We start from the raw sequence: 27,386 nt of genomic DNA, 5'->3' as shown, positions 1-27,386 counted from the left end.
ATAAAGTGTCTGACACTCTGGGAAGCTTCCTGAGGTGAAGGTGTCCTGCCGTGGGAAGAGCCACCGACTGAGGAAAAGAGTTGAGGTCAGCCCAGGAGTCATCTTTGCTAAAGTCACTGGCTTCCCAACCTGAGCTACCAGAGAAGGGAGAAATGGAGGAAAAGCACAGAACAGTGCAAGGCAAAAGTTCACCCAGCACATCAACTTGAGACAGGTGTCATGCCTTTCCAGGTGTTCAGCAGAAAAGGAGGGAGCATAAGTTGCAAGTTTCAGATGGGCTTGCAGGGATCGCCTCCTCACTGTCAGATCTAAGCAGTTCATTCCTACTGTTTGGACTGAGCTTTTTCTCCTCTACAAAACCAGAATAAGGAAACTGATAAGGCTGCAATGAGGCATATATAAGAAATTATTATTAAGCATCTTTGAATACCAAGGGCTATATGAACACTTAGGCATAGAAATAATCATTTCACCCCCATTGTAAACATGAACATAACCTTGCTTTTCAGAAAAGGGAGAGAACTCTGCATCTGGAGCTGGCTTCTTTGCACAAATAGTTATGCTTTGGTTATTTACAAGGCTACTAAGTACTCTTCATTTTACAAGAACTGGTGTGACCCATGGCTTGGCTTGGGCCCAGATGTGCTGTATTCAGTTCTGCTCCCACTCTCTCCCCAGCACTATCACTAAGAAGAGGCCATGGCCTCGGGCCTTACCTTGCTGCTTTTGCATGGTGGTGAAATCCTCAAAGGTGAGTGTGCGCACGGGGGGTCTCCAGAATGCGTAAGTCTCCATGATGGCTTCCAGTCCAGTTCTGCAGAGAGAAAAGCCAACAAAGGAGGTTGTAAATCATGCCAAGAAATGTACTGACTTTTAAAGATCCTGCAGTGGTTTGTCTGACAGGTGGTATGTACATAGGCACTGAAAGATTTCACTGCGCCCTGTCCCCCGCTGAGGAAATTAGTCTAGAAGAGCACAAGGAACAGATGACACTGAAATGTGTAAGGAAGAAGAAATTAACCCAATTCAGATTATGCGCAAGCAAGTCATAACCAGGATGGAATTTTGCTTGGAGCTTTCTTCAAAGGAGGTCCGGTCTTCATGGAAAAAAAACAATTGTTAAAGGTCAAGGTCACTGGGGCGCCTGGGTGGCTCAGTGGGTTAAGCCGCTGCCTTCGGCTCAGGTCATGATCTCAGGGTCCTGGGATCGAGTCCCGCATTGGGCTCTCTGCTCAGCAGGGAGCCTGCTTCCTCCTCTCTCTCTCTGCCTGCCTCTCTGCCTACTTGTAATCTCTCTCTGTCAAATAAATAAATAAAATCTTTAAAAAAAAAAAAAAAAAGGTCAAGGTCACTAATACTATCATGACCAGAGCTGAGCCCAGAGCTGAGCCCAGACAGGCACTGACGGTTTCTCAAGCACAGGACGATGTTTCATCATTACCGCAGTGCACGGACATAGCCTGCCCCGAGTCACCCCTACCAGTCAGTATGTGGAGTCCACAGAACCATCAAATCGCTTAAATGAACAGAGACAAGCAGGGTAATAGCAACGAAAGGAAAAGCAAGCTAGCAAACACATGTGAGTTTCTGTCTCAACAAAAAATTCCCACCTGAAGGCAAAGAAGGGGTTTGTCCCAGAAATTATACCTCAGAGAAAAGGGCCAATATGTTTCTGCAAATACTGATCCTGTGTTCTATAAAATCTAATAATCAAGCTGGTCTTTGAGGATCACATACTTGAGACCATCAGACCTCAGGAAACATCCAGTATTTTCCAAATACATTAAGGCATCTGTTTCACTGATACTGGAGGTTCCATTAATTAAAATATGCACACACTGCCTACTTTACTCTTCAATAAATTCTCTACCATATATATGAGGTGCTGATGGACATCCCTTCAACAGAACTATCCAAGTTATCTTGGTCATACACTTGCTGATATCCCATATCCTCAAAAAAGTATTGGCTGGGTTTTGTTTAAAGCTCTGAACTTTTAACTTCATTAAAGCTTCTTATTACTAACTTTTCTTTAAAACAAACTGCTTCACTTCCATCTAAGTGGAGGGAGCGGAAGCACAGGGATTACGGACAAGGAAGATGGAAAAGAGTAGGTAGCACTGTCCTTTCACTGCAAAGTTTCTAGAAGGTAACATGGCATCCCTTCCTGCAAAAGACAAATGTTCCCTCTTGAGATGAAAAAACTTATGCTGCCTGTCTTCCTCCCTAGGTAATACATTTCCAGAGTTCTCTTCAGTCCTGCAGACCAAGAATAAAGGGAGAAGCTTTATTTTTAAGTGAGAACAACTATCCTCTCCTTATAAATGACTAGAAGATCCCTTGAGGTTCTTCTCAGATGAGCTGCGGATACACTGATTGGCTCTTCATGTTGGAAAATTTCCTCTCTGAACAGGCTTTACTTGCACAGTTAACTTTCTAAAGTCTTCCCTGGAATCTTGGAGGCTTTAAATACACCAATGTTGGCAAATCAAACTCTGTATTTTTAGAAGAGGTTGAGAAGAGAGGGTGTTGCATGGTGTTTATTAGCTGTTAATCTGTTAAAAGTAGGAATAGAAGACATGTCCACATAGTCACCTACATTAATGCTGAATACAGTACATGGAACTATTTATGGAGAGAAAGAGTCCAAGCAATTAGGGAGTTTAGAATAATAAGAGGATAGGCAGATAAAGCCATGCTGAGCTTTGATGACTGTAAGAAAGAGATAGGCCAGGCATGGATCTCACCGCCTTGTTCTGGAATGTTGGCCACCCACCAGAACATCTTAGGATTCTCTTTAATGGCATGGGAGGCTCACTGCAAATGGTAAGGTCTTTGTTGTTTCACCTCCTATCTCATTCTTCCCAGGAGCATTTACCCATGAGGGACAAAACATTAACTCAAGGACGAAGAACAGTCCCTTCTCATTTCACAAGAAAGTGACAGATGACTGTGAAGAAACAATTACACACTGATATACCACCCATATCATATTTATTCAAGAAATAGAAAAACTTTGATTTCATTTTCATAATAGGCAAAAAGCCTGTGGCAAAGTTATTCATAATTTTATTTAGGCCATCAACACTATATAGGATAGTGACCATTTACCCATCTATCCAAATCTAAAATCCAACTGAAAGACTGAGTTGTAGAATCATAGATTTAAAAATTGGGAAAGTTCTTAGGTATTACCTACTTCCAATTCCTGGGATGCCATCTTGAATGGTTACCCAGCCTCTGCTGGGGTATTTCCCAAGGAAAACATTCAGTTTTCTAATAGACGTTAGAAAGTTCTTTCTGATCTTGGGCTGAAATCTCTGACAAAACTTGTACTCTCTGGTTCCATTACCAGTGAGTAAATGGTGACAAGTGCCAGATACTTTCTACATTCTCATCAGGAAGACTTTCCTTAGCAGTTAAGAATGTAATGTACAAGCTATCACATATGGACACAGCTACGCTCCCTCCAGTCCAGGGCTCTGTCAGAAGGTTCATTTTAGTGGTGGAGTTGTGGGGGAGGGGCTGTAACTACTGAAAAATGATGACTGAGATCACCCACCCATCCCTCACCACGCTTTGCTGTAGATCCATCTTTCATAGATTTATCCCAGATACTTCCTGAATCTACTTACATATTCAAAGCATATCTCTTTTTAGAAAAATTAATCCTATTTGTTCACTCTATGCCACATCTTATTTGTCCTCAAACTCCTTAAGCTTCATCAAAAAGATGTGATTGTTAGAAAGTACTAGTGCTAGATATCAGGATTTGGTGATGTGAGGTGGCAAGCTAAGAATTAGATAATCAGCTTTCTTCGTCACTTGTGTGTCTACTTTAGATCCCGTCTCTGTGTGTCCCAGTGCTTAGGGTGACGACTGTTGTACGGTCAGATCTCAATCTGTATGCATTGAATGAATAAGCAAAGGAGTCAATTTTCACCCTATGTCTTACTACTGCACCATTATCTCGTGAATTTTAGCCAGCCTAAAACTTAGGAAAACAACTTGATGTAAAATCAAGACTGTGCAGACAAAAGAAATCTTTTAGTACTGGAGACTTGGGAATTGTTCCTATAGAGCTGCTTGTGCCTTTCTTGACTCAGGTCTCAGAGGGGTTTCAGTTTTCCTTTGGTTTCTTCTGTTCCGGTCACGGAATTTCTGACCTACAACAGTTTGAATCCCCCTCTCGGGGACCAGTCATTTCTACCCTCATCTTCTCTTATAAGAATCTCTGCCAACTACCCATTAACATCTTGAGCCACTTGGATGTCTATTCAAAGTTTATTATGAGGAATACATTGCTTACTTATTCATCATCATTCTACCCTAGCTTTGTAAAATTTTATCATAAGGTTCTTAAAAGTGAATTCATTGTCCAAAACAGATTTTTAAAAAGCAAGCTTAGGTAACCTCACGTCATTAACGTGTTCCACATGGTGGGCCTCTCCGGGTCTGTTGCACACCAGAGACCCAATGTCTGAGGTTTCCAATCAGAGATGATCATATTGGCAAGTGTCTCCCCTCTTGCTTACTTTTCCCTGTTTGCTCCAGTGACAACAGAGGCCATATCCAAACCCTCTTTGTTCAGTCCTTTGGCTGGAATCACCCCTCTGATTCCCAAGCCTCTTCTCTGTAGACTTTTCAGTCTGCTCACTGGCCAAACCAACAGAACGTGCTGAAGAGGAGGGAGACAAGGAAGGAGAGGAAACAAGCCAAAGATCTCCTTTGCAAATTGATGATGCCTCAAGATGAACTGATTTGTAAAAACAGCCAGACTGTAAAGAATTGTTCTTCCAAAGTTCTTATTAAAAAAAAAAAAAAAAAGTTCAGCAAATATTTGATGATAATAATAACAATTATGACTATCTTCATGAACCTATTAGCACTCTGCTGCATACTTTGTGTTTTATTTGTGTTGCAATGATAGAGGGTTGCTTTTTATGTTTCTTCGATTTATTTTCTCTGTAGTTCTGACTTTTAACTCTTCCCCAAGCTGTTGGCCAGTGATTCTGGTAACAAAAGGAACATTGATAAGGCCATTGGTCATCTGTTAAGACAGTCAAGGGCTACAGAGATGTGGTTTTGAAATCATAAAGAAGACTTTCAGCCAGTAAATGTGCTAGGTCCAGGAGATACAGAGACAAAAAAGACATAGGGTCTTTACCCCAAATCAGGAGTGTTCTGTTCAGTACAAAGAGAACAGCATGTAAATGACTGATCACAGAACAGTGTGATGAATGTTACACTGAAGATACATGGAAGAGACCACGGAGCACTGAGCAAGAAGTACTTCCTCCACCTGGAAAGTTCCAGAAATGCTCCCTAAAGACCAGTTATTTCAGCTGAGTATTAAAGGGTACTCATCAGTTTTCCACGCAGACAAAAGGCAGAAAGAACTTTCCCAGGAGAGTTCACAGTATATACAAAGACGTGGGGGTATGGAAGAGAAGGCACGTTCTGGGAACTGAAAATAGTTTAGGGCAGCCGCAGCTCCAGGTGCAAGATGAGATGGTGGGGTGGATACCCGAGATATTTATTGGGGCCTGGATTCTATCCCACGGGCGGTCCTGTACCTCTGCTCTTCTTTCCTTTCTCTTCCTGTTTCAGCACTTGAAAAGACACAGAACCAGAATATACTGTTCTTTCAGACCTAATTACTATATCTCAAGTTCCTAATCCTTTTTCTTAGACTGTCTTCCATCCACCGAGGTGAGGTGAACCCTTCCACATCTTTCTTCTCCTCTGGATCTGGAACTGGCTTCTACAGACTGGTGGTCCAGGAATAATCTAAAAGACCTCCCAACGGAGGTCTACAAATTGTGGGGGAGGGGGGGAGCCATCATTCAAAACTTGGCTTTAGATGGTGCAGTAAGTACATCTACATGATGAATTGGCTGTCACAGTGGTTTGGAAGAACAGGTGTCCAGTGGACAGATGCTTGGGGCTGAGTCGAAATTGTTCTTCACCCAGTGATTCCCAACTTGGGAACCCTGTCCCCACATGGAGTCTGAACAGGAAGCAATGGCAGTCCCTAAGGAGATTTCATTGCCTCGAGAAAAATCGCTGACAACACAATGCAGGCTAAGAGATTAAGTTTCTTCACGTTTGACTGGAGTGCTCTGACTTGAATGGGAAACATGAAATCACACAAGGGGCAGATGAGCTTAGTGGTGAAGAAGATCAGGAGCTCCAGAAACGGACTGCCTGGGTTCACAGTGCCATCCTGCTGATCCCCTGTGTAATCTCGGCCAGGCCGTATCACCATCTCATACCCAAGTCTCCCTGCCTCTAAAACAGAGATAACACTGCTCCCTCCTAATTATTATAATAAATACAGATTGATTAAAGATAAAATATATCAAAGAGGAAAAAAACATAATGAAAGCTCGAGGACCACTGCTCTACCCCCAAGCAAAAGAAATGCCACCACCAGCTCCTTAGGCTGTGACCTGTAGCAGGAGAAAACATTCTTACTTCCCAGGAATCCAAACCTGGGTCAACCCCTGGCTCCAGACTGAATGTGGAGGGACCCTCATGTTACCCAATTCCGTGTCTCATTCTCTCCTCAGAGAACCAAAAACGTGTCCCTTTGGCCCCAGTAGGCCTCATTATCTTGCAGATACTTCAAGCTCCAATCTGTTAGCCATTAAAAAGACGTCACTCTGTTAGATGACACCATCCCTGGGCAAGTGCCATAGATAATAAAACAACTGCCAACTTTTCCCTGGCAAACCCACACAGCCAAGAGGACAATGGTGGAAAAGGTTCGTGACGGAGGAGGAAGAAGAAATAACAAGGCAGAGAAAAATGTCAAGTACCGGCTGGAAGACCGTAAGCCAGGGGACATGATAAGCAGCCACAGCCTGGAAGGAGAGGGGGAATCTGGCAGGAAGGCTATCACCGGAGTCTAGGACAAGGCCAGCTACCTTGAGCTGTAGATGCCACGATTCCTGAGAGGAAGCTCGACACGGATGACTTACTTTTGCTCGGCTCAGTGGCCCCCGTGCCAGGGATAACACAAGAGTAGGCAAAACCTACAGGGGTTAGTAGGATTCCTGGGAACGAGCAGGATGAGATTGGCTAGAAAAATATAGTCAGTGGCCCGAGGGAGAACAAATAAAAACATAATAATTGAAAGTGAGGGAGACCCTTGGAAGTAGTGCTGGTTTGAAAGAAGGCAGGGGGTCCGCTCCCTGGCTTTCAGCTTACTACATGAGGCTTCAGAAGCAATGGGGACCCGGACAGGGGTGAGGGCAGGGCTGTCTGATGACTGGCAAGCTGTGCCTCGCTGAGGGAGAGGGACATCACCCTCTGGATGCTGCCATTGGCTGGACTGGCAAATTGTGAAAGCTAGTATCTCTCCCTACTCAGTTTTACCATCCCTAAAATGGGAAACACTGTAACAATACCAGTCAGCTCGGAGACAAAAAAAGGACAATGCGGGCTGCGTGTGAAATGCTTATTACTACTATTATTATTGAACACGTGGGATCTGAATTCCTAAAAATAAACATACAAGGTTGAAATGTATGAAATTGCTGATATTTCACCTCTTGGGCCCACAAATGTAGTAATTTCGTATGTTCAGCTTAGTAGGTAGGTAAGGGGGTGGACAAGATTTGAGACACTTGGTTCTAACAGAGAACCCTTCTCACAGACTTTAACGGAGACCCACACTGCACGCTTCTTCCCCGGCTCACCAAGAAAAACGGTTTCTTTCAGATCTAAGCACAGATGACCTGACCCTGGGGCTGGGATCTAGCTGACTCTCCCTCTTCCTTCCTTCTCACTTCCATTAACTGGAGGCACTCTGATTCCATGCAGAGTTTTGAGAGAAGAAGCTGCACCTCGGTAGGGTATCCTGTCTGTGACCAAGGAAGTGCATCTTCACTCTATGAACATGGCCTTGGCACAGCAGCCATTTAAGAGGGGGTCCCAGGAAAATCCTTTCCTCGCAAAGATTTTCCTCCCCATCAGTGGAGATGCCTTCCTTTGGGTTAAGTATCAGCCCCGTTCAGCATCCTCCTCCAACAAGCAAATCTATTCCCATAATGCAGTTAATGGCTCCATTTATAGATCCCTCTCCGGCGCACCATGTAAAGGGACACTAGGTACCAAGGAGGACTGCCGCCAGCCACGTTCCCAGCAAACAGCAGGGCTGGCAGAGAATTAGCTCACACATTGCCTCCTGCAGGCCCTCTTGTTTTCTCAGTGACAGGCAACCTATTAAAGCCAGTTTCCATGTGAACCAGCCACCCCATGATACAGGGCCTGACACCGGCTCCTTGCTGTCAGCTCTGAAATGCTGGGATCTGAGTCATGATTAAGCCTCTGAGGGTGGCCTCCATAGAGAAAAAGATCCCCTACTAGAGAGTTGTACCAATTCCCTACACTGCAGAAGAGCCACTCTACCAGGGCCTGTTGTGGAACCAACAGCAGTGGCTTCTAGGGCACCATGCCAGTTAGGAGTATCTGGAGGAACCCATGTGGGTCTCTCAGTCTGCATCTAACTAGGACTAACTGCAAGGGGTTGCCTTGCAGTTGCCTTAGAAGCAATGGAGTCTGGGAGGAAGGGTAAGGCCAAGGTCAAAGACTAGATGAAGGGTACAGAGAGAACCCAGAGTCATGCACTCCATGGCACTCTTTTAAAACAAGTTCGTAGAACCTTTATTCCCCAGACAGATCATAATTTTAATCCTCTCCTTTTTATGTATATGTTTGCTTTGGAGAAGTCCCTGGGAATTACATAAAATTTCCCAAGCCGACTTGAGCCTTCTATAAAATCTTGGCAGCCACTCCCAACAGAGACAAGGCTTTCACGTTAGATGCGGACTGAGAGACCCACAATGTCTTCTTTCCTTCTGCTCCTCTGGCTATCCCTTTATAGTGCACAGTCTTTGCAGTTGTGATGGTCCCTCTAGCTGAGCACAGTGTGCTCACCAAGCATGCAGACAGAGGGACCTCCTGAGGCTGCTTCTTGACCATGGGACTCAATGCAAACATTCCTGCTTCTCTTCAGCTCCATGACCCTTGTCTTCTCTTTGGAATGTGCTACCCGCTGGGGTGTCCATCTATAAAGATATAATTTTCCCTTTCCGTTCACCACGGAGCGACCTTTCTCGACTAAACCTCACTCTGTTTGGGCTCACCCTCTGGGACCTCTTCTTTCCTGAAGCTCCCAGACTTTGAAACTTGCTGGGAGTCCTCCTTTTCTCCAGGTAGTATAAACACATCCCCACTCTTCAGACACGGCTCTGCTGGCCTCAAGGGTGTGCATGTCTACTCTAGGACAGGCTAAATCAGTGTCTACAGCATCAGTCCATCCCAGATTTGAATCAAAATTGCCCTTAGTCTTCAAACTAAGCCTATTTATAGATTCACTCTTTCTTCCCTTTTTAGTTGATGTCTAAAACTAGCCCCCTGCTGTTGCTACACCTGATTCGCTGTTGCTTGGGGTAAGGTTTTCTCACTCCCAAGTTCCTAGTTTTTAATTTCTCTGTCACCCATCAACTCTGTTTGCAGTTTTGTAACTAAGGAAACAATTATCATTTTACTCTGTGTACCTGGAACTGCAGGAAATAATCTAAGATTAGAAACCTAAAAAAGGTACAGTCCCAGTTTTCAAGGAATGTACATTCTAGCAGCGGGCAGAGCCCAGGAACACAGATCCCAAGACATCAATTCATCAAGCTGAGGGGATCTGTCTTCCCTAGGAATAGCAAGTGGCTACTGTCTCCTTTGGGAAGGAGAAATGTCCCAGAGGTCACTCTGGATATTGTGCCCTGGGGCTAGGCCTGCAGATGGGTAAACATGCCTGGCTCTACCCAAAGCCAGAATTGAGCCACATGATTTCTGAGAAATCTAGAAGGAGGGACAATTTGGAATTAAACACAATTGCCCTTCCACTGCAGAGACAATCAATGCCTGGAAGCAAAATCTGACAATGTCTCCATCCAAAAGGGCCAGCTGTCTACCACTCCTCCCCTCAAGATGAACACACACTTCTGGTAAAGATTTCTAAGCAGGGACACAATTATATGGGAAGGCAAAGCAACCACTCCCTAAGTGTGGTTTAAAGAGTGGCGACCTCCTTACACTGAAGTGTGTGAATGGCACTTCCTAAGAAAGCAGGGAGGGCCGTGACAAGCTCTGGGGACAGTGACACCACAGGGTTAACACTGTGGACTCACTGGGGATTCTGTGGGGGTTCTGAAAGGCCCAGTGAATGTCACCTCCTGTCCTCATCTGAACTCAAAATAAAGTCCAAGAAGGATGTAGGAGCCTGAAGCCACAGAGACCGAAATACCAGTTTCGTTGCTGATAAAGGTGTGTGGACACTATGGCACAGATGTGGAAGCTGAATGAGTGGGTCAGGACTCCCCTGAAGCAAGCTAGCCCCCCAGAACAGCAGGCCTCCTCTGTTGAACTTGCCACACAGGGCAATGTACGCTGTGTGCAGGAACGTACTAGAATGTACTAGAATGTGCTAGAATGTACGCTGTGTGGAGGAAAGCAGGACCTCAAGAGTTCCTTCTCCCGGACTCAGCAATCAGAGGGGTCACTCTGGTGCCTGGTGAGGGAATGGAGAAAGCGAGAGGGTAGAAGCCAGGAGTATTCTCCACAGATATCTCTTTACATGGACATAAGGATCTTCAGTCCAGCTCCCTCGAGTTCTTCTCTTTGCTCAGGACACTGCTGTTGCCCGCCAGCCCCAATCAGAAGACTCCGCAGTGAGAGGCTGGAAGGGTGGGAGAGACTCAGGAGAGGCAAGGGAAGAGAGTGCAGAGGGCGCTGTGTCCTCCCCATCTTCCCTCCACACCCCTCCCTCCCTGAGCCTTTGGATCACACTGGGATAGATTAAGATCGACAAACCTAAACATGTTTTGGTTTGAGGTTTGGCAAATTCTGTAACTCCAAAGTATTCCACAAATGTTTTGTGTTCTGCATAACCAAAAAACATTGGCCAAGAACTCCCCCCGCCCTAATTTTTAAGCCCGTGTGTTTTTAAAGGAAATGTAATCCGTATGTTTTGGGTACATTTATATGCAACTCATCAAACCATGCCCATTGCTATGAGTCATTTGATGTCTAAAATGCATGGGGATGATCATAGACTTATAAGAACTCTGGTAACACAAGAAGGGCAATAGGTGAGGCACTGGTTGGAAGGTAAGGAACTGGATTCTGGTGTTGGCAAAGAACCACCAGATCCCAGAAGATTTACAAATAATCCCCCATATCCTCATCCATCAGTCGTTCCCATCTGCAAAATGACATTAATGGTTCTTGCCCTCATCAGACCCTGCAGCCAGGGAGTGAGATTTCAAGTCTGATTATCAGGTCATTTTGAAATTTTTTAAAGACAGAATACAGAATACAAGGGCCTCCATGAGTCTATATTCCCAGACTGCTGGAGGACAAAAATTACTTCTATATTCAATGATTCACCTTTGTCCTCTCATGAGACAAGGGACTTCAAGGCCATTATGTCACGTTTTCTCCTGCTAGGAAGTTCAGCCTGACTTCTGTCCTCTACTAGGGAATCCCTTGTTGACAGGGGGTATAGCAAGTAGATGATAAAGCAATGAGGATGGCTGCAAAGGCAGGTGGAGAAGATACAGATTGTTTTATTTAGAAAAAAGAAGGTTCTGGGTACTTGAGTAGTACCTTTAAGTAAACGATGTGTTTTCAGAGGAAGAGTTCTAGTTTCCATATCTGTTGGAGATAAAATACGTTGAGCTGAAACTGTTAGCATGATAGAACACGAAGTTCACAGGCTTTGAGGTCGGGAACCCAGAAGTTACTCTGCGCTCCAGCTTTGCTGTGTGACCCTACAGAGGCTGATTAAGCTCTCTGAGCCTCAGTTCCTTCGTTTGTAAAATATGGGTCATTTTAAAAATTGGGGAAAAAAAACCTAAGTGAAAGGTCTGGAACACAGTAAGTGTTCAATCACAGATAATTTCAGTAATTACTTAAGTTACTTAAAGTAGCCTGAAGCTTTAAATGGGGCATACATCACAAAGAATCAACATGTTACCAGAAAAATAAATAAGGCACTGAAATGGGCTAATGAGAATCCAGAGTTGTGCTTTCATGGATTCCTTACAAAGAAGAGTAGCCCACCAGGCAGGAGAAATAGTTGTCTGTACTGAGCAGGAAGATATTCACCAGCCCCAAAGCAGACCCAAGCCAGGGCTAAATGATGAGAAGGTCCCTTCTAGCCCAGTGAGGGAACAGAAGGAACCTGGGACTTGCACCAAGATGTCATCGCAACTTCCTATCCAGAGGCAAATGCTTCAAGCTACATGGTCTAAATCACCAGACTAAAGCATGGTTCCAGTTCTAGAGCAGAGCACTGATGCTGGTCAGTACAGCCAATCTATTCCAATTTTCTGTTCTAGGTCACACCTCTGAAAAACAAGGACTCCAGTAGAAGAAAAAAAGCAAAGAAAAAAATCAAAACAATCTTTAGAGTTCCAAGAAGAAAATAAACAAATACTAAGTGTCACTGGGGATACAGAAGGAAAGAAAGAGAAAGTAGTTGAATAACTAAAGTCATTAGGGTTGACCCCTCGTGGTGTCTAGGGCAGAAATTCTTAACACTTGGTCATGGAAATTTTCAAAAACTTGGAGAAAGCTATAGACCTCTCCCCAGAAAATATACACCTGCTCATCCACACTCAATTTTCTTTATATTATCCGGGAACTCACAGAACCCTGGCAATCCACCCACAGACTCGAACTAATGATCTTAAACTCCCTAGCAGCTTCTTTATGAAAGGCCAGCTTCTATTCTGAGCACACCATCACCAGCAAGGTCCTTAGTAAGACCAGAATGCAGAGCCCTGAAAAGGAATCAACAGGACACCTTTCACAGGCAAGTTCTATGACCTAAACAAGGAAGGCAGGAAGAGGCCTGTCTCAAATGGAAGGAATAAGTATGCATTCCTCACTGGCTACATTTGGAAGACAAAGGTCTTCACTGAACAGGAAAGCCTGTGGCTTGAAGTTTTCAAACTAGAAGTTGAAGTGAATTTTACTTTACTCAATAGACATAATCTTAAGAAATTCTGAGGTAAATAAAATTGGATAGCAATTTAAACGTATTTTAAATATACAATAAGAGTTTCATTAAGAAGTGCTTCTACAGGGGGTGAAGGGTACACTTCTCATGACGAGTGCTGAGTAATATATAGAATTGTTGAATCGTGATATTGTACACCTGAAAATAATACAACACTGTATGCTAACTATAGTGGAATTTAAAAAACAAATAATTTTTTTTAAAAAAGCAGTGCTTTTGGGGGGTCCTGGATCATGCAGTCAGTTAAGCACTTGACCCTTGGTTTTGGCTCAGGTCATGATCTCAGGGTGGTAAGACGGAGCCCCACGGCGGGCTCTGAGCTCAGTGAGGAGTCTGCTAAAATGTCTCTCTCCCTCTCTCTGCCCTTCCCTGTCTGTACTCCCTCTCCCTTCTTCAAATAAATAAATAAATAAATCTTTTTTAAAAAAGTGTTTCCATAAATAATTTTGTAAAGGAAGTGATCACTACAGATGATTTTTAGCATAAATCTGGGTTCTAATAGAATGTGCTACACCGTTCATGAAGTTATCCTAAATATAATCCTAGATAGTTTATCTGAAAACTCCTGCGGAGAAGATAGCAAAGGGAACTCCTGACAGTCTGTGTCATTCAGATGTAAAGAAATGCCCCAAGTGAGGGAAAGGTCTGAACGCTAACGTGAATAGTTATTGTAAAGCCTACACACTTTACAAGACACACGTGTCACATTTGTGGTTTCTGTAGGGTTTATATGAAGTGGGTTTTCTGGCTGAATAACCTTTGATAGATCTGTGTTTCCTAGCAACTTCCATTCTCCCCTAGCTCCAGGGATAACAGATTTTAATTTTATATAGGAACGGTGGGAAAGAAAGGATTTAGAGAGAAGCAGAATTAACCAGAAAAATGCCACAGTCGTTAAGACCACTTACAACAAGAGCAAACAGTCCCACAAACATCAGCGGGTCCTAAGAGTTTCCCTCCATGACAGCCTCATCCTAATGCTAGAGCATCAGGAAAGGTTGCATTCTAGAAACTATCTTTACTAAGGCAGGCAGCATCTAATATATTTGGGGAATATTCCTTAAGAGAAAAGGCTAATTTTTTTTAACAGTTTTTAGCTAATCTTAAAGGTGATCATCTCCTGGTAATTCTTATTTGTCCACAAGTCCTTGTTTGATTATACAAAGTAAATGAGGTTATCACTGTATGTGCTGTAGCCACCTAGAGTACTCAGCAGAAAAAGGAGCAACTGTTTCGTGGCAATAAATCACCATAAAATTTAATTTAAGTGACTGGATTACCAAGCATGATGTAGGGAGAAAAACACCATGAGGGATCTGATCTGGTCATGTACAGAGTGTTAACAAAAACCGGAAAACTCAACCTTTTGGGAACAGCTTTTTGATTCTCAGATCAGCTATCCATCTCTCTTTGCCTGAGTCAGCACAGAGGCATAGTGTGCAAGTGATCCCCCAAAAGCAGGAGCCAAAAGCCACCAATGGAGCATGGGGGAAGAGGGGGGAGTGGATGACGTCATGAAGAAAAGAAATGTCTTTCCCAATTATTCTTACCTGTTTCTTCCAGAATCTCTGAATCCTTTAGCAAAAGGGTTTCGATCAATTTTTAATCTGGTGATCTGGAAACAAAGAAAATAAATTATATTTATATTAACTGACTCCTTTTTGCATTGCTCCTGGAAAATTAACAGAAATCACTCTGTTGGTAACTGCTGTTGTTTTTATTTAGATTCTTTTAAGTCTGAGATTTGAATGGAAGTTGATATAGGACTTGGGCCTGGCACCCAGATGTCTGACCCACCTGACCCACTTCTCCCTAAAAACTGAGGTCTTCTCAGTATGTGACTGTAAACTCCCTTCTGCTCACCTTTCTTGCCCCAGAAAAGGTGATAAATCACTTGCCTAGACACACGAAGGCATGGAACTAGAAAACTGGGCAATGGTCAAGTCCGTGATACATGACATACAGGAAGAACTTGAAAAGCCCTTGTTGGGTGAATGAGCGAGTAAGCGAGTGAGAGTGAATGATGAACAAATGGAATGAGTCAATCCAGTCCAAAGCAATCAGAACCTTAGGCAACCTGCCTCAACCTGAAAGAACCATATAATTGACCGGACTTACCATCTCACTCTAGTTTTCCCTCTCTCCCCTCGAGATGGTTCCTTTAATGACCTAAAATGTTCTTGTAAAAGACACCAAAAGTAGCTACACTTTTCTCAAGGTTGCACCCAAAGGAAAATCTATAAACGGGGGACTCCGTGGGGCAGGCTACATCCAGTCTCCAAGGCTTACAAGAAAATCAGAAGACATGAATGACTGTGTGACCCAGGCTGGATGGGTCCTTAGGAGCCATCTGGTTCAACCTCCACTCAGAGCATAAGCCCCTCTCTATCACATCTTATCTTAGCCCCTCGAACTCCTCAGCGAGGGTTGTACACACCACCCCCTTGCCCCCAGACTAGACCAAGCCTGACCAACAAATTCCACATGTGTTCTTACATTTCCACTTTCAGCCTTGGTCATGGGAGGCATTTTTGATATTTTTTTGTCTAAACCAGATGTTAATGACTCACTAGCTTCAAGCAACAGAGACTTCAGGGTGGGGGTCAGGGAGCTCAGGGAAGGAGGAAAGGTGCTTTCAATGGAAGGTGATTGTAGGAAGAAGGGAATCTCACTATTAAAGATGACCTTCCCATTTCTGATCATTGCAGAGCTTATCCCCAGGGCGTCTGAAGTTATTCCTTGCACCGCAAATCTTTTCCACGTCCCTCTTCCATCTCACTTTGTCAGAGTGGAATTTCCCAAAGCTGCAATTGTTAAAGGTCTTTAAAAGGCAATGTGAGATTCTGAGCAACAGACTCTGACTTGAAAGTACCCAAGTTAATTTTTGTTTCTCCTAAAACGTTCCTTGTTTCTAGAATGGCACACTAATAATGCAGCACTAATAATGTAGCAAAAGCAATTTTACATCTATTTTATAGACCAGAGCAGGAGCCTGAAGCTTTGGCTCTCTAAAGTCTAGTGTCTGCCTTGTGAATATTGTACGGACTTTAAAGACTGTCACTGCTTTTCTGTTTTTGACTTAAAATCCGTTCTTTCTTCCTCCATAATCCACAGCAATAAACCGCACACCATATTTTCTTTTCAAGTTAGGGTTATAATATTTTATTTTCTCTTTCAAGTTGGCTTATCCTGTCCAGCTCATTTATGATAGGGGTTTCTGATAGATGATTGTGCTGCCATGTTTTGGGGGCCTCCACAGACCCCTGTAAATAAAATGACATTCTATTTCATGGGCCTGAGAGAAAAGGTTGAAAACCTGCTTCCCACAGCTCATTCTCTCTCAGGCCAAGAGGTCTGCATGGAGATTTAATAGAAAAGTGCCACCAAATGTTAGGAAAAACAGCTCCTCTATACCATTTCAAAGCTTTTAATGTGAGATTTAGAGAACTTTGTGTAGTTGCATACCCATTATTTATTTGTCAAGTACCTTTGTGTGCAAAGCAAGGTGATAGAAGGCACAGGTGACAGTGATACACAGTCCGTATATGGCTGTGGATTGTCTGGTGCCCACCACCCCAGAAGCTTATAATCTAAAAGAAAAAAGCAGATGTATACACTAACACATAGATGCTAACACAAGATGGGAATTGGTAAGGTTTGCAATGAAGGCAAAAGAGAGCTTCAGAGGGAGCCGTGAGAGTCCCAAGTTGAAGAGCTCTGGGAGGTTTTACCTCAGAGACAGCACATGAGCCAGGCCTCGAAGGATGTGTAGGACTTGGAGGCAACGTGCAAAAAGGGGAGAAAGGAACGAGGGAAGAATTTCATAAGACATGGCCCACGGAAGACAGAGCATGGAGGCAAAGAAGCATGACAGAATGAAGGGCACATGAGAAGCACCGAGAAGCCCAATTTGACCAGAGCACAGGGTATGGGGAGAGAGGCAGCAAAAGAGAGCAGGAGAGGCTGCCTGAGGCCGTATCTCAGGAAGCCTGTCTTGCCCTGATTAGGTGTCTGTATACCCTACAGGCAGAAGAGAGCAAGTTTAGCAATATAACCTGAACTATGACCCCAGCTGATGCTCACGCTGACCACTTTGGTGAGGTCTACCCATCCTCTAAGTAACACAGACAAATAATTTGGAGGGATAAACCAATGTATTCTCAACCTCAATGATCCACAGTCCCAAGGTTCCCATAGGAAGAGCCAGCCTGGCGGCATCCCCTCTTCACAAGCATCTCATATAGCATAGAAAGGGAACGCACATGACAGCTGGGCCGCCAAGCCTGCTGTCCTGTGGAAGACAAGGATGTGACCTGAGGCGGATTCTTTGCAAGAGGAAAAAGAAGTAAGAGATCTTCCCTTTCCACCTCAGCAGAGTATGAAAAAAGAGGAAAGAGACCAGAGAGAAGCAAGCCCGTGGACTTGCACGTGCCTTCGCTCCCTACTCAAACTGAAATCCAGGGGTGCAGGTGGGGAGCTTCAGAGGAAAACTGGCAGCCCCCCACCCCACACACACACATGCAGAGCCGGTCGCATCAAAGTAAAAATGCCGCCTGGTCTGAAGGCCTCCTATCGCCCTCTCTGTGGGGGAGTCAGAGACTTAGAGGTTCTCACACGCCATGAAAGGGAAGGTAGGTGGGCCTAACACAGAGGCACTACAGCCTGGGCAGGACCCCAACAGATGACCCAGCTAAGCCCTGAGGTGAGGCTGAGCCAGCCAGGGAGGCCCAGGAGGTCCAACTGAGGCAAAAATGGGACAGCACAAGTTGAACAGCCTTCTATCAATAGAGCACATCCACACAAGGGACCCAGAGTAGACATGATGGTCACCAGCAAAGCCCAGTGAGGCCCATAGCAAGGGACCCACTAGTCACCACGTGAAGACTCATAATCCCAGCGGCCTCTGCCCGGCGCACACACCACACATCTAGAGGCCATCCGGAGTAGTGTGAGAGACTCATTTAAATAGTTCATTTCCAACCCTACTCCATGGCTATGGTTATATGGAGACCCAAATATGGCTGTCAGTCTCCATCTCCCCACCTTCAACCAGCACAGTCCTCTTTTTACTAAAACTGCTACATATAACTTCAGGACTAATCTCGCTTCTTCCACCCTTGTCCCTGTCCGATCTACACAGCAACTCAAGTGATCTCTGTTAAAATGTACATAGACCACGCCATTCTCGTCAGTGGCTACCCCTCTACTCGAAACTAAACCCAAACTCTTTGGCTGGTCTTGCAGGGGCCCTGGCTAGCTCCGCACCCCCACCCACACTCCCCTATGCCTGGGCCACAGGCTCTTGTCAAGCTTGGCTGATCTCAGAGCAGAAGTGCATCAAACTCAGGCCCCTCACACTCACTCTACCTCCAGTAAAAAAAAAAAAAAAAAGTTCTTTTCTATGCTCTTCACAGAGCTGATGCCTCATTCTAGTCTCAGGCTAAATGTCACCTCCTGAGAAAGATCCTCCCTGATCATCCCTCCAGAATAGGATGCTTTCAGGTAAGAACCAGGCCTATTTCCTACACCATTTTATTAAGAACCTAAGATGACATGCTCCTTGCGCTCGATGAATATTTGTTCCATGAGTGAATGAGTGAGTGAACGCATGACTGAATAATGTGGGAAAGAAGGATCACCAGTCGCAAAGCTGTAACCAGCCTTAGAGAATACAGACCAGACAACTCCCTCGATCCTATCTGCTTTCACTGCAGCACCACAGACAGAAGTCTCAAATGTCCTCCTGGGCAGAACAAGGTCTATTAATTACTGTCCGTGCAGCTAAAACTATTCTGCAGCGGTCATGTTCAAAACCTGCTCCAATGACAAGGAGGAGACATGGAAAGCACAGAGGTTGGGGAAGCATTTTTCTTCCCTGATTTGATTTCCATTATCCTGATTTGTACAGTCTGCATCATCGAAGACCGTAGCACACGAAGACGTGGTTGCTGGCTTGCCACCTTTGGTTTTAATCATTTTCATTGACTTTTTGCCTGGAAACGTCCAGACAGTTAATAAATGAGGTACACCTCCCAGTGCACAGTGCCGACATAAATCGCACAACCTACAAAGAAAATGAAACTTCAATATCCTGCGTATGATTTTACAATACCAAGGCTGAAAAGGCCTTCCCTTTTTAACACTCTCTTAGTTATTCTTTTTTGTTTAACCATATTGCTTTGAAAGGTGTTCATCAGGGAAGGAAAAAAAAAAAAACTCAGCCCATATGAAAAGTAAAAAATAAAAAAACCTCTGCACTGATTTGATTGGAAAGTTAGAGCACAACTGGCTCGATAGTTTAGGATATAATGAGTGACTCAGAACTCCTATTGGATTTGCTTACACAAACCTGGCTGTGGTTTCAGACTTCCTATCTGGTTCGTGTAGCCAATTCTCATCAAGAAATAAGACTGTGTTACCTGAGGAGAACAGGGCTATGTCTTTTTGAAATCTAGTTTCCTGTTTCGGGGGAAAAAAAAAAAAAATCAAGGTTCAGCAGTCCTTTTCCCCTTAGAGAAGACAAAGACTGCTGCAATGGAAATTTCCTGCTAATTCCATGAGGACATGTTGGCGTCAGCTTCTTTCAAGAAAAAGCATACAGTGGAGTCACCTTTATTCCCACCTCTGCCACTTTATTCTCCATGATGAGAATCTGGGCATGTTGTACCTTCGTCTCTGCCTTAGGCCTGCCAAGTTGGCACTCCAAGAGCAAATAATAGTAATAATAACCTCAGTATGCTAGCAGCCCTGGGAGTCTATGGGTCAGTCAGCAAGGGCGGGGGGAAGGAACGGGAAGGGGGGAAAGAAAAGCATAAAATATTTCATGAAAATAGAAACTCTTTCTTCACATTTCACGACTACTTATATCCAAAGAAGCAGGACCACAGCTATGTAAGGAAACTGGTAGTGGAGGTGTGTTGGCTAATTACTCATTCAGTCCTTTTCCAAGCACACATTCAGTGCTGTGCACCATGGCAGACACAAATGCCTTAGATTTACACAGATGGAAGGGTCCTTCTTAATTAGTGGTTTCTGGGCTTCAGGACAATTCTAATTCCCTCCCTCCAGGGAGGGAATTTGAGGGATCAACATTGATATTCCAGGTCTTTATCAAACAAAAAGAATTACATCTATCTAGGATCTCCTGCCATCATTATTTCATAAAATAAGTGACATTTTAGTATCAAAAAGGTTAAAAGGACAAAATAAGATACAGTCTATTTAAATGAATGCTTACAGGTATAAACTGCCCCATCCTGCCTTTATCTTTCCCATCTTTTGGTGGACTATAAAAAATGTGTCCATAGACTGGAGCTGAGAAGCAAACCACCGATTTGCAAATGAGGATTCGGAGGTAGAGGGATTTGTCAAAGGCAGTACAGTCTGTCCGGGGCAGACCAGGTCGAGAACCTAAGTCTCCTCACTTCCGACCTACTGTTTTCTACCATATCACACCGCATTTTGAGAGCCACAGCGTTTGGTTCTCAAAAAACTCAACATATTGAGAGGAAGATTGGTCATGCACAGAGCTTAGAAGGTGACAGGATCAAGAGAGAGGTACAGTGCACTAAGAGTTCGATGAGGGAAAGCTCATTCACAGCTGAAAAATGCATGGAACGTCATAGGGGAAAACATCAGGAAGGACTATGTTTGTCCTGAACCTGAAGAATAGAAGGAAGCTAGACAGATAAAGACAAGCAGAAGGGTCATTCCTGGAAAGACAACAGCACGAGCAAAAGCAAAGCTGCTACAAAGTGCAAACAAGAGTAAAACTCTAACTAGACTGCTGAACTCGTGTGGATGTGTGATGACGACTAGTGGGAAATAAGCCCAGTAATGTAGCTGGGAACTAGCTAGAGAGGACCTAACTAAAAGACTTGAGAACTTGGGCTCAAGATCTTGGGCCCTTCAGCACCGAAGAGCTGACAATTTTTGACAGAGGAAATGATGCAATCAGAGCTGTGCTCTAGGAAGACCCATCCCTCAGTGAATATGTGATGGCTCATGAGACGTTAACCACACAGTCCAGGTGACTCAGCTAGAAACCATCACAACAGCCTAAAGTAGAGGATGGGTAGGCCCAGAGAAAGGGCAGAAGCAATAAGATGAGAAAGAAGAAAATATTCCATCAGTAGAAGCAACAGAGTTTAGTAACGGACTGGATGTGTGGAGCGTCAGGTGTCCAGCCAGCCTCAGTGGCAAGATGGAAGCCAACAGGAAACACAGGTTTTAACAATGGAGAGGACTGGCAGGGTTGACAAAGGAATAGTGTAGCTTGGAATATCTTGTTTACAAGCAACAAAACACCAAGCTCCCACCTTTCAAGTGTGGACTTGCGCCAACTCTACTGGTCTCAACTGTTGTGGGGGTTAAAAAAGAGTTGACACATAGGAACATTCGAATAATTTTCAATACTTGCATGTGTTGACTGCCTCTGCTTGAAAACAACAAACAACAAACAAACCACCCTCAACTAAAAACGTGCAGGAAAAAAAAAAAAAGAGAGAGAAATTGGGATTTCAGAGCTTAATAGAGAACTTAGAAAATAGAGGCCAACCCATCATTTTCTTGAAGAAGAAATCAAAACCCAGAAAGAAAATACCTAGCTCAGAATGACATAGATAGCTAGTAGTTTGTTTAGGATGAAAACCCGAGTCTCCAAATGGCTAGCCCACTGCCTTTCCTTGGGAAGACTGGATAACATTTCATTTCAATTCCATTCCTTGCACTGCCCTTCTTTCACTGTGTTCCTGAACACAGTGTGTGACTCCCCACCACTGACTTTTCCTCTTTACGCTCTCATGCCTTCTAACCATTCCCTTCAAAAGAAATCCATGAAGTAAATAATTTTGCCATAAAATAGTAATCGTTCTCATTCAAGACAGTTGAGGGAAATAAAAACACAGTAGTAGGTGATCTAGCTCACAGAAAAGAATGGTTTATGCTACCCGCCATCTCCGAGACAAGTCTGAAAATGATTGCTGGGTAACAGGATGCAGACCTCCAGACTCCTGGGGGAAAGACCTGAGGTTAGTTTGCTTTACTAGAAGACACTGTGTTATATGAAAGCCCATCTATACAGCCAAAGGGAATGTTAAATAATCGTGTTCCTTGATGTATCCAGGGACTGAAGACTTATTAAACGGGCAAAAGCTGTTATCTTGATGTCAAACAGGGCAGAACTGAATATGTGTGACTCATTTATTTTGGATGTCAGCACATCATGAATTCACCAACATGACATGAGAACAGAAAGATCAAACCGGTTACCTATTGATTATAATACCTTAGAGAGACAATGCAGGTCCTCCAATTCCCAACAATCCACTTTCTCCTTAATAAGCAGTTTATTCTGGAAAACTGCCTCTACTCCCCACTCCCCTCCATGCCTGTGACCCAGCCACTGACCAATGTAGGCTGACAACTAGTGATCAGATGCTGGGTTTGTGCCGGTGACTTTATGCATGTTCCTTCCTCTAGTTCTTGTCACTCACTCCATTTTCAGGCCAGGAAACACTGAGGAAGGGAATTAAGAAACTTGTTCAAGGGGCCGCCTGGGTAGCTCAGTGGGTTAAGCCCCTGCCTTCAGCTCAGGTCATGATCTCAGGGTTCTGGGATCGAGCCCTGCATCGGGCTCTCTGCTCGGCAGGGAGCCTGGTTCCTCCTCTCTCTCTCCTGCCTCTCTGCCTACTTGTGATCTCTGTCTGTCAAATAAATAAATAAAATCTTAAAAAAAAAAAAAAAGAAACAAACAAACAAACAAACTTGCTCAGGGTCATACAGTTTCCCAGTGGAAAGGTCAGAAATCAAACCAGGTTGTTACCAAATCCCACAAATTTAATCATGGTGTCCCACCTCCAACAAACCACCACTGCCCCCACCCCAGGCCAGATGAAGACAAAAATATTTATACGAGTAGAATGTCCTCAGACATGGGAACGCTGGAGACAGAAGAAGTGAGAGGGATTTCAGACAGCCATGTTTTGTTCTTCTTTCACTGACATTGCCACTGTAAGTTGTGGCTTTTTAATCTCAGTTTGGGTGACAGTGCTGACCCTTGTGGCCTCTACAACTGATCTGGGGGAAGCAGCAGAATGTTCATTCACCAGTGTTCTAGTTTGCCCTACAAACTAGATTCTAAAGTTGCAATATTGGTTGTCACATCTCTGCCTTCACGAGAAACTAATGATTAAAATGGTGGCTGGGTGTCTTGGGAAAAAGTCCATCCGTTTTTCAAAGAACATAGACTTGCGCTCCTCCTCTCCTGAACCTCAGTTAATCCCAAGGTTCCAGTCACTCCAAAAGGCATGTATGTGTTGTTGTACTATCTTGTTTCAGAGCCTGAAAAATCTTGATTATTAAAGATTCCTGTAAGGACCCTCCATGACCTCTGTATTTTACTACCTAAGGAGTTTGAGGGCATTCAAGAGTTTTTTTAAAAGGGGCCAAAGCAAACTAAAACTCTTCCTCTACTTTAGATCAAATGTGGCAACCACAAGGAAAATCGGAAGTTGGGAATGACTTACAGCAGCTGAGGGAGCCCAACAAGAGTATAGGACATGTCTACCGACTAAAGCGTTGCTGCATATCAAATTTCTCTGGAGGCAAGGAACATCTCAAGAGTGTTATGCAAATGTACTGTGAAAGACCAAAATGCTCTTTCTATATGAACCAAAGTTTATATCACTCACCTTCACTTGCCTGGCACATAGTAAGCACTCAATAAATACTTAGTACATGAATATTTTTCCTCTATTTCTTTGTCAGAACACTAGTGTAGTATCCACCACAAGTATTGTGGCAGAAGTTCATTTTGCTCCAAGCAGCCCCAAAATAAAAGCATACAGACTTTCAAGCAAAATAAATAAGCAAAAACTCTTCTTTTCAGAAAAGGATTCACTTCAGGATCCTATTAATTAGACAAACTGTCAAAAGATGAAATACAGTCTAATTTGGAAAAAATGAGATTTATATGCAACTTTCTGGGAACTGCATAAAGTGAGATCACTTATAATTCCATCTACTCACGCTTCTCAAAAAAAGATCGATGTCTAGAACACCCACAACAATTCCAGACGTGGTGTCTCTCTCCTCTCCATATCCCACCTCCACATAATTCTCCCATTAGTCTGGCCAACTCTTTTTTTTTTAATTAAAGACTTTATTTATTTTTTTGAGAAAGAGAGCACACAAGCACACAAGCAGGGCAAGGGGGAAGGGAAAGGGCAGAGGGAGAAGCAGAATCCACTGAGCAAAGGGCCCGATGTGAAGCTCAATCCCAGACCCCAAGATCACAACCTGAACCGAAGGCAGACGCTTAACCGACGGAGCCCCCCAGGTGCTCCAATCTTGGCCAATTCTTACGTGTGTCTCATCAACAGAGAAAGCAACAGCTCTTCCAGGAAAACTTCCCTTGTTCCCCAAATGCAAGAACAGCCGGTCCATGTCTCTGTCACTAAATTATTCCAGTTTTATCATTATGTGTTTGTGTGTCTTTCACTCACCTAAAACTCTCCTTTGCTTCTGGAGAAATAAGTCCTAATCTGCTCAATTTCTCTACTGAAGTTGGACTATTGTGGGTTCTCAAGTTCTCAAACATTTATGGAATGAGCGAACATATTGCTGACATAAAAACACAGATGTTAGGGTGTGGCTGGTGATCACACAGAGGTAAATTTAGTCTGATAGTGTAAATGGAAGCAGTGGGTCTTCAGTGGAGTTTGAGAGGCTAGATGACTTTGATGTAGCTGCTGCAGGGATACCCAGAAAACTGCAGAGAAGGCGGAAGGAATGAATCAAACCTTGATACTTGCAAAGGAATAGCAAATGAGGAGGAACATTTGCCAGGATACAGGACAGACCATGAACGTGGGTGCGAATACAGAGAGATATGAAAATGACTCAGGAGATTCGGTCCTCTTGGTCAAAGATTTTGTCTTTGATCTAAATCTAGACTAGAGCAGCTGCTACCAGGCATCACGGCCTTGTCATCGCCAACATGACGTCTGCACAGCAAGCCTGGCCTCTCTCATTCCAGTTCCTCAGTGTCCTGTTGAAGGACCAAGGATTTCTTACCGAAGGCATGAATAAGCTCCTTTAAAAGCAGATACAGCAGGTCTCCCTCAAAGGCAGCCTCTTACCTGCTGGTTCTGATAGGCTGTGACTGTGGTAAACACGGTCTCAGGGAAGTTGAATGTTTTCACTCCATCCCCAACAGGGACAGGTTTGGTAGGTGAAAGGTCGCTGCTGAAATCCTTGCGGATCACGTGAACTCGAGGCTGGTATTTGTGCATCGAATGCAGAATGATCTGAAATGAGAAGGGGCCACATGATGCCAGAGTGGCTCAAAGGTCCCCATACCTTTTCAAGCCCTCATGCAAATACAACCGCAGGAGAGAAGCATTATAGGAAGAACACAGATAGGGGGTGGGTGGCGGGAGATGTGTAAGAAACTGGAAGCCAGTGCTTATCTTGACTGGACAATACTAAACAACTTTCCCAATACCAGAAGACAACCCTCCACTAAAAGGTCTCAGAAGCTCTGCTATGGGACAGTGGCTCCTTCCTGCTTTAAAGTTTCATCACAGGCTCATGCTGTCTTTAAATTCTATAAGCTGTTATTTGCACTTTGTTACCAAATTTATGACCACTCATTGTGAGAGTGAATGGTGTATGTGCATTCTCCCTTCCTTGGAAGAATGTCATTTCCTTAAAGATCAGAGCCATGGCTTTAGTGTTTCAATCTTCCTGTAGTCCTGAGTCTGGACCCTGGCATTCAGCAAAAGTTCTATGTATGCCTTGCCACTAAAGATAAATTAATAAAATCAAGTGTTCTAATTATACCTGGACCTGTTCTTCTTTTAAAAATGCATAAATTACTTTTAAAAATGCATAAATTTCTTGACAAATCAGCCTAAACTGTCACTCAGTTGTTTCTCTGAATTTATCGCCATGTGAGTTATTCTGCTGACTGCTGTGATTTCTTTCCCATTGTTAAGCTTGTCCTGTGTTTCTCTCTTCAAACCCTCCCCCAACTAGACCGTGGGTTCCTAGAACATGAGAACTCTTGTCTGATAAACACCACCTAATGTCCAGCAAACGTTTGCTCCATGTGAGATATGTAATAAATGAAATTTCACCAGAGGGGGGGAAAAAACTTATAGGCCTCCTTACTTAAAATGACTCCAAGTGGCACAGAGCTTCTTATTTTACCTGTTTGAAAAAGCCTAGGGCTAGTCAGTTCTAGAGCCAAAAGGGGGAAAGAGGGAGATGGATGGGATTCTTCGACTCACATGTCCTTGATCATCCAACTCGTTGTTGGTCAGCTTGAGTTTGTCGAAACTGACCACCTGTCTCATCCAGGTGTCTCCAGAAGCTAGAGAATCAGGGTGTATATAAACTCTAGGGGGTACAGGGGAGTCCGCATTGCCAGCCACCATCCATTTGGAGCTGTGGTACACGTATCTGAGGCAGAGAGGGAGAGAGGAGAGATCAGAGACAGATACAGAGAGGGAACAGAGGCCCAGAAAGCCAGTAGAGATAGGAGTCGGGACAGACAGAGAGATGACAAGATGGAAAACAGTCGGGATTAAACAGAGAATAAAAGAGAGAAAAGCAGTAGGGTAGAGGACCAGAGACAATCAGATGGAGATGGAAAAAAAAAAAAAAAAACGGAGAAAGAGGAAAGAGGTGGGGTGGGGGAGGGCGGCAAAGGGTTGTGGTGAATGATCAAAGCTGCAGCACTCACAAGGAAAACATTCTCACAGTCCTTTTTCTTTCTTCTCTTCTCCTTGCCTTGCACCCCTGTGTGCACACAGGCATCCTGAGCCCACGTGTCTAGCTATGGAAAAGGTATTTTACTGCAACCTTTCACCTCTCAAATGCAAACCATATAATCCGTGGGCCACTTGTTCAGGATTTGGTTCCTTATTAAAAACATCTTCCATATTGTCCTATAAAACACAGCCGTGTGCAGAGACCCTCCAAGCCTCTCACTTATTAACCATTTCCTTACTGAGAAGCTGAATTTGAGGCATTTCTATGAAAACGGAGTGTCTCTGCCTCAGTGCAACCATTCCCAGAAACACTGCAGAGTCTTCCCAGTTAGTGTTTTAGTGTTTCTTTGAACCCAGTTTTGAATATCATCATCATCATGACTTTCCCACAAAGCCTCTGGAAATGATATGTTGTTGGTTGCAAAGGAGGTCAGTTTTCCAGAGTTTTCCAATTGCCCTGTAGTTCTGAAGAGAGCATTCTATGGACCTGGTATTTCCCTGCTTCTCAACTTATAAAGGACCAC

The 27,386-nt window shown here is 43.9% G+C and overlaps 1 protein-coding gene across 2 annotated transcripts in view; it reads right to left on the bottom strand.

Moving 5' to 3' along the window:
• Window positions 1-27,386, bottom strand: part of TBX15 (T-box transcription factor 15) — a 103,011-nt gene that overhangs the window by 13,908 nt on the left and 61,717 nt on the right. For both annotated transcript variants that reach the window (XM_032302932.1, XM_032302933.1), the window contains exons 4-7: window positions 26,380-26,551; window positions 25,228-25,395; window positions 14,638-14,702; window positions 717-814 (exon numbers count right to left, since the gene is read on the bottom strand). In XM_032302932.1, coding sequence (XP_032158823.1) covers window positions 717-814; window positions 14,638-14,702; window positions 25,228-25,395; window positions 26,380-26,551 — 503 coding nt within the window. The remainder of the gene's footprint in view (window positions 1-716; window positions 815-14,637; window positions 14,703-25,227; window positions 25,396-26,379; window positions 26,552-27,386) is intronic.

This window comes from Mustela erminea, chromosome 10 (genome assembly GCF_009829155.1).
Source record: "Mustela erminea isolate mMusErm1 chromosome 10, mMusErm1.Pri, whole genome shotgun sequence".
NCBI classification, from domain to species: Eukaryota; Metazoa; Chordata; class Mammalia; order Carnivora; family Mustelidae; genus Mustela; species Mustela erminea.
Note: the sequence above shows the minus strand (reverse complement) of the source record. Positions and strands in the feature narration are given on the sequence as shown.